The sequence below is a fragment of the Abrus precatorius genome, unplaced genomic scaffold (assembly GCF_003935025.1).
Source record: "Abrus precatorius isolate BTA unplaced genomic scaffold, Abrus_2018 Scaffold8, whole genome shotgun sequence".
NCBI classification, from domain to species: domain Eukaryota; kingdom Viridiplantae; phylum Streptophyta; class Magnoliopsida; order Fabales; family Fabaceae; genus Abrus; species Abrus precatorius.
Genome location: NW_020874428.1, coordinates 25,105,998 through 25,119,049, shown reverse-complemented (window position 1 = coordinate 25,119,049; position 13,052 = coordinate 25,105,998). Strand labels below are relative to the sequence as shown.

Here is a 13,052-nt window from a genome sequence, read left to right as displayed (position 1 = left end):
TTTATGAATAATTAAAGTAATTAAAAGTAAGATTTAATGCATGTAATATTTTTATCCTTAATAAATTTTAACACATGATGAAAATGCATTTAAAAAAATTACCATGTGCAATATCATAAAAGATAAGAAATTATGTATAATAAATTTATATAAAAATTTATAATATTCAGAATTGTTAATGTATTAAATTATGTAATTTTTTAAAAGTAATGAGCCTAAAACTCACGCATTTAATGGCATTGGTAAAGTGCGTCTGATTCCTTCCACTGCCACCAACTTATCTACGCTTAAGTGTAATTTTTATGATAAAGGTTAAACAATATCTTTAAATAGTAGTTAAAAAACATTAAAAATTTTGCTATAAATAATTTATTGTAATTTTTATTTTTTGTATTCAGTACTGTAAAAACATTAATTAATAAAACTTAATTTTTTAAATTAACTTGATAATCATAAACAACAATAAAAAAAATCACATTTTTTATATAACATGAGAGATATAGAAGAACGACTCCAAAGCCATCTTGCCAAAGAAGGAAATTAAAGGTTGTAATAGCTAATAATTAATTAATAAAAAATATTAATAACATATTTTTTTTAATACACTCTTCATTGTTAGTTAACATTTATTTAAAAAATTTAATTTACGAATGAAAAAAATTATAAGACTTACATTATTTTTAGAAATTTCAAACAAAAATGTGTTAGAAAATATTTTGCTAAGCATTAGTTTTGATTAATATAATTAACATCGTGATAAAAAAATTTATATTTTGACCACCTTATCCATTGTCAAATTTTTAGGATTAAAATATTAAAAAATTTATAAAAATCTAATATTACTTTTCATTGATTATCAAAGATAATTATTGAAAAACTTCAATTAATAAAATACAATTAATAAAATACAAGTATATTATTCATCTACTACCATATCAATTTCATTATTTCTTTCTCAATATTTAATTATCTTGTCATGTATGATAAGTTTGTGGGGTTAAAATTGATTTACCTTACCTATTTTTAGGAACGATTTTCTCAGTTAGACATATTCGTACATATTTTTATACTTATATTTTATAAAAAAAATATTTATTACAGTTTTTATAAACTTGAATAGTAATTTTTTTTTTAATCTTAATCAACCTAAATCCTCGTATTTATCTTAGAGGAAGGAAAATTGATAAAATGGGTCATCTATAGTTAAAATTTGTTAAATTATAGGGTTTAGATTTTAAATTTTAAGTCCAAGTTAATTTAAAGATTTTTTACTTGACCTATTTGATTTTTCTTGATCAATTAAGTTCGGTTGATTCAATTTATTTAAATGAAAAAATTGCAAGTTTAGGCAAATTTAAATCTTTATTTTAAGATCTAAAACATACAAGTTTGTATTAATTATATTAGATGTTACTGTGTTTTAATAAAAAATAAAATTATAAAACAATTGTTTTTACTTTTAAGTACAAAAATATTATACTATTTTTATAGGATATAATTTTTTGTACTAATTTAAATCTAAAAAAATTTATATTTGATTTAAGTATTTTATTTAACTTACATCTAAAGGATTATAATTTATTATTTCACTAACCGTTAAATATAAGTTAAATAAAAAATTTAAATTAAGTATAAAAGTTTTAAAATTTATACCTGTGAGAAGATCATTCACCCTATTTCTATTATATTTCATATTTATAAATATATGTACACAAAATAATGGATAATAAAAAATTTATTATTTTGTATACAAATCTTTAAAAATAAAAAAATGGAATGAAAATAAGGTGATTAGTCTACAATTAAATGTGAAAAAAATAAATTTTAAAACACTTGTTAAAAAAATTGTTTTAATGCAATTTGGTTTATATGGTAAACAAATAATTTAAAATAAAGTTCTTGAGGTAAGGATTGAAAACTAAAAACAGATGATAGGCATTGACAGCATGACTTGCATGGAAATCAGCCAATTTATTGGCCCCTCTAAACTCATGATCAAGTTTCATCACATTCAGATAACTTTGAGATCCCCCAAATTAGAAGTAAACAATAGTGCTGCTCTGTGATCTATTGTTTTGTTCTTTAAGGAATTAGAATCTTAATTCATATTTTTATTTAACTTGCATTTAAGTTTCCTTACAATGCATCAATGATTAGAGGAGCATGAAGAAACATATCATAAGTCATGAAACATTCTTCATCCACAATCCCAGGTAACAAAAATGGTGATTATCCTGAAACTTGGGTAATATGAGTAAAAAAAATTAACATAATCTCTCAACTGGAACTCAGTCCTACTTATCAGATTTTTCAGGAATAGTTACCTCAAATAGATAATAAATAAGTGTTTATTTCAGTGTTTTTTTTTTAAATGATTATTTTTTTTATTTTTTTGAAAATAAGTTATTATTTCTTAAAACCAAGTTATTATCAAATAAGAATTAAATCTAAAGCATACTAAGTGACACAAAACTACGCCTCTTCATTCTGATTTGCATCCTGTAAAAGGGTCCATACAGCATATTGTCAATTAAACAATTTAACAGGAAAAACCAATAATATATTTTTTTTTTTTGGAAAAAACAATGATTGAATGCAGAAAATAAAGAGAGAAAATAACTCAAGAAGCTGAATTAAAAATTTATCACACAGAAAGTGAAGCAGACAGAAAATTTCCCTATGTGATGGCATGTGTAAGTTCTTCAGTATTTAACTAATAGACCTTAGTATGCTGCATGATGGATTGGGACATAAACAAAGATCATGGTTCTCTTATTGCAATTCCAACCTTCAAATTTTCACAATTTTGATTACCATGAAAATTAGACACTTTCAACCAATTGCAATCAAATACTATATGTTGTGATCTAGATTCGGAATATTAAAGAAAAATCAATCATATAAAGATATAATTACTATATACACTAATGTCACAAAAAGTTAGAAACTAAATACAGAACAAAGCAGAATTTAGATTACTTACACATTCTTCTTTCTGAACTTGTACATCATGCTTGGTCTTTCTTCCTCTCTTCATTTTTCTAGAACTTTTATTTGTTTCATTATTTGGAAAAATTACATGGAGTTCTGCATTCAAGTCTAATAGAACCTTCCCACATAAAGTGCAAACGCTGTAAACAGATCATTGAAATTTGAAAATCAAATAGGATGAATTAACAGCACAAAAATATACAAATTTATCCAATGTCTACAATTTTATAAGGCTAACAATAGTTAAAATGACTAATCATCATGCTAATCCAAGACCCTTTGGAATATCCTAACAGAAGATGTTTATACATGTAGTCCTATGATAGATGGAAACAGTGAAAATAAAAAGAGAATGAGAATGAATAAAAGTTTATTACCAGCAAGATTTGACCGAAAAATCACCATAGATGCTTTCCAATCTGGTTGGGCAAAGCCTGCAACAATGACTACACCACTCCATCTCCATGGCATCAATTGCGTTCAGTTTTAAAGTGCTATATAACTAGACCCAATTACAGTGTCCTAAATCCTAGGCAAACCAGTAAAATACTTTGACTTGGCATATGTTTTTTTAATCTTCTAATATATTGTCTCTTTAAATTTTTCATTTTTAAAATTTTAAATTAATTACATCTTTTCTCTTTATCTTTATCTGTGAGTATAATTTTTTTATAATGTTTAAATTATAATTACACCAACCAGAATCTTTAAATTAATTACAATGTTTTTATAACTTTAATACAATAAATATGTATTTTTTAATTAAAAAAAATATTTATAAATATTTATACTCAATAAGAAGAAGAGGTTTATTTTGCAAACTCCATTCCCTAAAATTGAAATTTTTTTCACTTTCATCGTATTTAGATTATAAAGTCTTTGCATGAACTAATTTCAACCATAGATCTTACTTCCTAAGGCGTGCTCTATTTCCTTAACATAATCCAAACAAGAACTAAGTAAATTTCATCCTAAATAAAAATATTGTTATAAATTGAAAGAAAAATGCTATTATACCTTCTTTTTCTGAAACACTCCAATCAAAATATCAAGTTTCATCCTAAATAAAAAAAAATATTAGTCTTTTTCTTTCATTAAATGTCAATCTCATCCTATAAGAATTTGAATAAAATTAAAAATTTGAGACTTTTGGGTAAAAGAAAATCGAAATCGAAACTTTTTTTTAATTTTAAAAATAGAAAAAATTAATTTTTTAAAAATTAAAAAACTAAGATTGAAAATTAAAAGTAATAAAATTGTATTTATTGGCATCCTATATTAAGTAGCTTAAATAATTTTGGTCCCCACACCAATCTCGTTTCATATTTTAGTCTGTCTCTACATACAAAAGTTTTACGTTTTAATTTTTATATGAAATAAAATTTTCTGAATTGTTCCTCACCATTTACTAAAGTTCTAAAAATGTTAAAATATATTTTTTTAGTAAGGACTAAAATTAAAAATATATTCCATGAGTGGAACTAAAATCTATAATTTTTTTATGTTTAGAAATAACAATGAATTATAATTTTTTTATAAGAATTAAAATGAAATAAGATATCAAATATAATAACCAATACCAAATTCAGATAGACCAAATGAAAAACAAAAAATTACTTGATAAGAAAAATTAAAAAAAGAGTAATGAAGAAATTATTCAGTAAAAAAAACTATTTTATAAATGACTTATTTAAATAAAAGTATAAGAAACAAAATACCAAATGAAAGGATAAAATCCTAATTAAGCAAATCTATTTATTGAAATATATTTAAATATAAACAAAACATCTATTTAATATTATTACTAATGAGTTGTGATTGATTATTAATAATATAACAATGAAACATTACATATTTTATAAATCTATGCATTGCATGAATATAAACTTTTCTTGAAATATTTATTAAAAATTACAAAAACTATAAATGTTTCAAAATAGTATGTTAAAAAAAAGCATGTTAGTGACATTTCTTTTATACCAAAGTCTAGTTCACCCTCCTTTTTGTCTTCAACCACAAATTTTTCAACCTTTGATGAACGTAGGTGACCCCTACAAAGATGAATAATGATCTTTGCATAGATAAGCCATATAGAGTCATTGATTAATAATTAACAAAATTAACAGTCAATTTTATTTTATTTTCTCTTCAGTGACTTGTAAGGTATGTATGAAGAATCTGGGATCATACCCTTCATTAAAATTTTTAATCTGCAATATTTTACACGGCTTTGTGCATCATTTTCATTTTGTTCTATCAATTTTGCTTACTATTTATGCAACCCTCATCTCAATTGATGCACTTGTTCATCGTCTCTTGTCCCAATTGATACATTTGTTTAATGAATTTACGTTTTCTTTCTTGTTAAAGAGTACAATATGACGAATTCTTCATCCACAATCCATCTTTATTGAGAAAACAAAAATGGTGATTATTCAAAAACATGTATAACAATGGTATATATAAAATTAAATGTAGGTCTATACATCAATTGTAACTATGTCGTTATCAGCTTTATTGAGAATAGTCAACTAAATCGAAATAATGCCAAATAATTAAGGTATTTTAATCCACAGCAACACTGAACTACGCTTCTTCAGGGGTTATGGGAACTTCAATTGTGTCAGAAATTGTTGGATTCTTTTCTTCATTGTTGAGAGGAATTTCAGAACTTATATCCTGCAACAAGGATCCACACATTATATTTGTCAATTCAATGATTAAACTGAAGAAAAAGATAAAGATCACAGGAATACCAATAAACAAATAAAACCCACAATCTGTGATATGCTCCAAAGATCAAGGCTTCAATTGACATAAATTTTTAATAATTGTGAAATCACGGTTCTCTTATTGCAATCCCATCCTTGATTTTCTTCTTTTCAATTTCCCTAAACATGAAAATTAGGCATATTTTCAACTTGTTCCAATCAAATACAATATACACCGATCCAGATTCGAAACAAGAAGAATCATTCAAGACAGTTTCTTCGACCCCAAATAAAAGGACAGGTTCAAAACAGAAGAATTAATGTCAAACAAAAATCAATCTGATTAAAAACAGCTCTAAGTGCATACTGAAGTTACAAGATGTACAAAATTAAAAATTAACCCATAATTAGATTTACATAGCAGTTTATTTACAATATCTCAATTGACAAACAAAAGGGAACAAAACTAAGGATAAATCAGAGTACTTACGTATTCTTTTTTCACTAATTTTGCATTGAAATTTCTCCCTCTCTTTATTCGTTTAGGACCTCTATTTATCTTCTTATGTATGATGGCAAGGGGGATTCTCAAACTTAATAAAACCTTGCCACACATGGTGCAAGAACTGCAAACATAACATTTAAAATCAATATGAATTAATGGTACAAAAATATAATATATATTGTTCCCAAAACCTTTAAGAGAAAAGAAAATATGAGCAATATGATTAATTCACCTGCAATTTTTGCCTGTAAATTCATCGACGATGTCTTCCACTTTGGTTTGACGAAACTTGCAACAATGACTGCACCACTCCATAACGATTTTTGCGTTAATTCGATGCTAAAGTAGAGTGCTATGTAGCGCGTCAAAATTCTTGGGGAACAAGTTTTACACTTCGACTAGTAATGTACCCATTTATATATATGTTTTTGAAAGGGAGCTAGGTCTCTTTTTGAATTACCTTTTAAAATTTTCTTAATTTTAAATTTAATTTATTTTGATTTGATTAATATATCTTTTTGGTTATCTTGATTTAAATATTTTTTAACCGATTCAATCTCTTAATATTATGTTTTAGTTTTTAAATAAAAAAGATTATTATCTTATAGATTTTTGTTATGTCTGTTATCTTTTAGTTTTAGAGTTACTTTTTAATACATTATTGATATCGTAATATAATATTAATTTTAAAAAGATAATCTTCTTATAATAATAATAATAATAAACCTTTTACATTAAAAAGTACTTCTTAATATATAGATAGCATATTATTTTTTTCATCATAACCTATTATCAAAAGGCACGAACAGTTAATTTCATTGAGGAACCGTGATTATGCACTTTACATGAATATCAATGTCATCAATTGTCAGGTAAAAGAATGATTCTATACTAAGTAAGTTATTTGAAACTAATAAATATCTGATTTATTGTATTAATATTTATAAATACAAATAATATACAGACTAAAATTGCTTGATAAAATTTTTAAATAAAGATATGAAAAAATAAATTTTATCAACCGAATTAAGATATCGGGATACTAGAATGTTAGCAATATAATAAACTAATTATAAAATCAAAATATTTTATGAAATACCCCGTCCGTGTAAACTTCTAAGTGCCAATTATAGCCGGTCGCGAATTAAATTAGATTGACTTTATAGACAAAAATCATATGATCCAGTTAATCCTGTCCATTTTTATAGTTATCATGTATTTAGTTTAACTTTAATCCCTCCTGTTCACCGAAAAAAAAAAATCCTACCTCATCATTGCAAGTTTGTATTTAGTTCTAAATATTCACAAAATATTGTTAAGCATGCCACTATATATAAATCACAAATTAATATATACTTCACTTGGTTTAAGATATGCATTTATTATATATTCACATAAAAAAATCAGCAATGAATCTTCTAAGATATAGCGCCATAAATTGATTATAAACTACCAAGTAATAAATAAATAAAAGTTTATACATACACGTTTTTTTAACTCGTGACTTCTTTTCAGCTTCATTAAAAACACCCCCAGTAACAAACTCAAATATTGGTTTTCTATTCTTGTTTTCTTTTACCCCCTTTGGCACTAGATCACGTTTAGCAAATGAATCAAGCATAGCTAAACTATAGGTTGTATAGGAATCAAAATGAATTTGATTTCTGTTTTCAACCTATGGAACCAAATAATATTTGCCGAAGTTTACATGCTACAGTCTAATTGGTAAGTACCAGTAAGATACACAATGCGATCTCGTCTCCATGACAAATGGAATGAACAAAAAGCCTCATATACTGATGTCAAAACTGTTGCCAAAAGACATTGGATACAAAAAGATCTTTGATTGAAATCGTATCACATGGCTCATCTTCCATCTCCAAAATGAAGATGGCGCTAAGACCTTTGCTTCTTGGATTTCTTTCCTGATGCCTGTTCTGATGATCCTATGATGTATGTCTCGGCATTTATATTTTCTTCAGATTTACGCTTCCCAAGCTTCTTTGCTTTTTTCTGCCAACGAACCATTTTGAATTCAAATGAGAAGAGGATTCATTGATTAGAAACTATTCATTAGGCAAAGAAAGCTTATAATTTTAACAAGCCAAACAAGGAAAAAATATGCCTTATTAAAATTCCATCGGAACCTTAATACCTTTAAGGACATCGCCATGTCAGCTACATTATTATTATTAGCATCCTCAGATTTATCCATCAGTCTTGCAGGTTCCTAAAAAAGAATGCAAACAAAAGTTTTATGCCATGCCGTCAAGGTAACTAAAAAATATTACGCAATACATAAAATGTTGTGAAGAGTAGCAAAAAAAATGCCAAAGAAATAGTAACACAATTCACAAACCTGGGGTGGGATAAAGGCCTCTTCTCTTCTCCTTTGGTTTTCAGCAGTTTTTTCAGCCTGCTTGTCCAGCTTCTCTTGCCATTTCTTCGCTGATTTCCTTTTGTCACTTAAAAAGTATTCTCCAGTTTCCAATTGTATATCAATCTGAAATGTCACATACATTACCAAAGACAATTTATTTCACAAACTAACAAACAAAATATGCAGAAAAAAGGAATTGAGTTCTTGAGAACCATTAAAATATAAGTATTCTTTGAGAAACATTAGGTAAGTTTTAAACATAAAGGAATTTAAGCTTCATCATTTTCTAGATCACCGGACCTCTTGTCAATTCTTTATTATTATTATTATCTTTTTTGTGTTGGGGAGGGTTAACCACATGAGTGGAAGATACTCTGTTCATTAGTGGAAAAAATCCAACTAGATAGGAGATATTAGAGGTTGTCTCACCTTACTGGGCTGTTGAGGTGGAGGGAAAGGTGTATATGGTTTCTTCTGCTTAGTGTTAACCTTCTTTTGCTTAATGTTTTTCCTAGAAACAGAAATGAAGCATCAATAAACTGAAGCAGAGTGTGAGGAGTTTACATAATTACACATACAAATTATCAAATAAATAAAAGGCATACTTCTTGAATTTTGGAAGAAATCTATCCCAGTTCTCATGGGCAAGTGCTGGATCCTTTTCAAGTTCCTTCTTCATCATAAGAATCTGCCGATTTGAAAAGGAGAACTGAGATATTTTCTAATCGTGAAATCTGTACCATAAAAGCAAGCTGGAGAAATTGCAAATTAATTAACCTTGATGTTGTATACAGGATGCATTTTATTCAGCATGCATTCTTCAACAATCCTTCTGACTTGCTTCAGGCCTTTGAATGAGCCCATAGCAGCAACTGTGTTTCCCTGTGTAATTGCAAGCAAAATTCAAAAGAAGTCAGCTCATTCTAGATTCCACTAATATCGTAGACGTAGTGCAAGTAAATGTACAGTTTTCACAATCTGTACTGTAAAGCAAAAGAAAAAATTACCTGGACGAGAATGTAGCAGCCAGTGAGTATTTCAAGAGCCTGCACGTCAGTATTATAGTTGGAGAAAAGTGAGTTGCAAAGTTGAAGTCAAGAATAAGTGGTATGCAGTGCCAATGAAAAAAAAGAAGTAACAAAGGGTTCATACTTCATCCCCATGGCTAAAAAATCAGGTCTTCACAAAAAACATACCTTCAAGGTGGAAGAATTGGGACCCACAAGATGCTGTCTTCTTTTTACAAATCGCTCCTGTAGTCAGAAAATGAAGCTTCCTACCATCAGACTAATTTCTTTGAAATACTAGTTTAGTAAAATATTATAAAAAATACAAAAGTTATGTGAGCATATATGTAGAATAGGAAATCGAATGAGCTGATTGGAACAAGGATAAGGGAGAAAACCCCATGGCCTGATGGTTTCAGTGTTTTTGGGATGTTATTAAGGAAGATCTCCTGAATGTGCTTAGTGAATCACTTCCAAGGAAAGATTGAAGTGTGTGTGTTTGGTCCAGCTTATTTATGAGTTTTTTTTTTTCCAGCTTTGAGAAAAAACTTTCGGAAAAACCAAAAACAGCTATTTGCCTTTAATAAAGCTGAACCAAAAATAGGATACGAATTCAGATAGGCATATTAAGATGGATGAGTATTGCCAGTTTGCCACACAAGTCTGGTTATAACTGCATACAATTTCTGACAGTTATCATTGTGGTAGTCAATCAGACACAATAGCAGCACTACAATGTTATTGTGTCACAGGAGGTTGCCTCTACATGTGGTTCATTGCAGCAGCTATGGTGTGCATGGGTAGAAATCGATCAAGGGTTCACCCAAAGACACCAAAACCCAACTTCTGCTTTGAATCTGACCCCTGAGCCACTGCCTGACAGTGTTGTTTTGGGCCTACCAGTGTTTCCAGCACACCCACTGCTCGATGGCATCCTCTGTTGGTCTGCTCGACCACAAATGCATTTCACACAATCACTCCCTTCACACAGGTATCTGATTCTCTGTTGAGTCAGTTCACACCCTGTCTTCACAATCCTCTGTTCCAATGACCCACCATTCCCACATTTTTCACAGTTCAAATCCATCTGTGATACTTCCTATTAATTTGATCACCATCCCCTTTTTCCCTATAAATTCCATCACATTATTCCCCTTATGCTCTTAGACTTTTCTTGTTATTGCCCTTTTAACTTTGCCTCAGATCGATAGCAATTATCTGTATACAACTAATGAGTACTAATTGTGAATATGCCGTTAACTCTTCATTTTTGAGGTTTGAGCATATAAATGTAGACAGTGTAAATTATAAATTATTCATCTAGTTTTTATAACATTGAATTGTGTTTGAACAAAGGTGATAGAAAATCAGCTAAAGCTAAAATATAAAACACTCGCAAGCAATGAATGAAAATGTTTGCATAATATTCCTACAAATGAAGAGAATAAGTACCTTATTGCGAACGAATCCACTGATTTTAATGATATCGCATTGCATTTCATCGTCAAGAATTTTGATTGCCTGAGGAGCAGGAACACTTCGTGAGAGAAGCTTGATAAGATCCCTAGCTTTGATGATAATATAAGGATCTCTAGTTTTCCTGGTAGTAGAAACGGTCATGGAACCCTCAACCAAGTTGAGTTCGCATGCAACGCCGAATTGTTTGAGAGAGGATTTGATGATTGGCCACGCTTCTTGGAGGTACTTTTCGCGGTACTGAGGGAAGAGAGTGGAGAAGGAACTCACTTCAAGCATGCCGCCTTCGTTCCACGAAGGATCGAACTTATCGATCTTCCAGCGGTCGATGTTAGGGTCTTCGTCCCATGGCTTTGGTTTGTCGTGCTTCCCCTTCCGCTTCTCCTTCGCTGCTTCGTTCGTTACGCCATTCTCAACCCCGTCGTGGATTCCCATCTCTGCTTTGCTTCGATGCCCGCCGGTGAGAATGGAGTCCACTCAGTTTCTAGGTTTGAGGGTTTGAGGATGGAAGGAGAGAAGCCAAGTTTGGGTCTGTTATTTCAGCCCATTGTTGTTAATGTCTTCATAAAAAATACGTATCTGGTTGAAAAAAATAAAAATAATCAATTATTTTATCAAACTTTTGGCTAAAATATTGTACTTGTTTATTATTAATAACTACATAGCTATATCTCGAAATGAAATGTTATAGGATCTAACTTAGAGAACTTCTGTGATTAATAATTCATCCTTTAACACTGCTTTCTTTATTATATTTTTTTTTATTAGTCTAGAAGTTTTTGAAACTTGTGAAATTGAGAGTTTTACTTCTATTTCAACAAGTCATATATATAATTTTAATAAAATAAATCGATAGTAAAATTATGTTAAAAAAGATTAAAAATTATATTACTGACATTTTTCATCTAACTCGTTATAATCTGTTTATTTTCTTAATAAGATCAATGTAAAAACATCCTTTTACCAAAAGGAAAACTCAATAAAATATTCATTGAGATTCTTTTTTTTTTTCTTTGGATTGTGATATTTTTTTCAGATAATATTTGCGTGATTTCTTTAATTTGAAACAATACATTACTAAGGAGGTGACCGTGCGATGCACGAATAAATTATAATATTATAATTAATAATTATAAAATAAAAAAATTATATAAAATATTTATGATAATATTTTAATTATTTTAAATTTTAAAATTAATTAGTATATATTAATATTATTACTAATAAAATATTTCATATATTATATAAAGATATATAATATACTTTTAAATATTTATAAATTAACTTTAAAAGTAAAATGTTTAAATTCAAATATAATTTGAATTTATAAATTATAAATTTAATTCTGTAAAATTTAAAAATACTCTTATTGTGTTTCTGAAATCATTGTTATATATTAAGTATCATAATTTAATCTTTTATTATTGAATCGTATATTTATTAATTAAATATATATAATTTAGTTCTAAAATAATTATAATTTAAATATTAAATTAATTAGTTTTAATATAACAGAAAGATAAAAAATATTAAATAAAAATTTTGATAATTTTTAAAATAAATTATTTATAAAAAATAAATATAATGGTTAAAAATAATTTATATGCAACTTTAAATATTATAAATATTATTATAAAAAATTTAATTATAGATTAGTAAATATATTTATATGTCACAAAAATTTGTTTATATTGTAATTAGTATATATTAATATTATAAAATTATAATTTAAATAAAAAAATATAATAAAATTATATTATATTGAATAATATCAAATATAAATAGATTAAAAAATAAGATAAATAAATTTTCATATGCAAATTTTAGATACTTTATATATTTTAAAATTTCAATTAAGATTTATAGGTGACTTGTGCACGAATAAATTATTATATTATAGTATAATATTATAATTAATAATTATAAAATAAAAATTAATTCTATAAAATATTTATGATAATATTTAATTTATTTTAAAATTT

General features: G+C 27.2%; 1 protein-coding gene across 1 annotated transcript; it reads right to left on the bottom strand.

The window, feature by feature from the left end:
* Positions 1-7,884: 7,884 nt before the first annotated feature.
* On the bottom strand, positions 7,885-11,598 carry LOC113847479 (KRR1 small subunit processome component). Its single transcript, XM_027476620.1, has 9 exons — positions 11,047-11,598; positions 9,784-9,840; positions 9,595-9,633; positions 9,365-9,469; positions 9,193-9,275; positions 9,017-9,098; positions 8,567-8,710; positions 8,363-8,437; positions 7,885-8,220 (listed from the first exon to the last, which is right to left on the bottom strand). Exons 1-9 carry the CDS (start codon positions 11,503-11,505, stop codon positions 8,104-8,106), a joined length of 1,161 nt encoding a protein of 386 aa, XP_027332421.1. The 5' UTR covers positions 11,506-11,598; the 3' UTR covers positions 7,885-8,103.
* Positions 11,599-13,052: the final 1,454 nt, after the last annotated feature.

Coding starts and splice junctions, on each gene's coding strand:
- LOC113847479 (XM_027476620.1), bottom strand. CDS start 11,505: ATGGGAATCCACGACGGGGTTGAGAATGGCGTAACGAACGAAGCAGCG. Junction 9,470..9,594: donor GCTGCTACATTCTCGTCCAG/GTAATTTTTTCT, acceptor GCAATTACACAG/GGAAACACAGTTGCTGCTAT. Junction 9,099..9,192: donor TTTCTTCCAAAATTCAAGAA/GTATGCCTTTTA, acceptor TTCTGTTTCTAG/GAAAAACATTAAGCAAAAGA.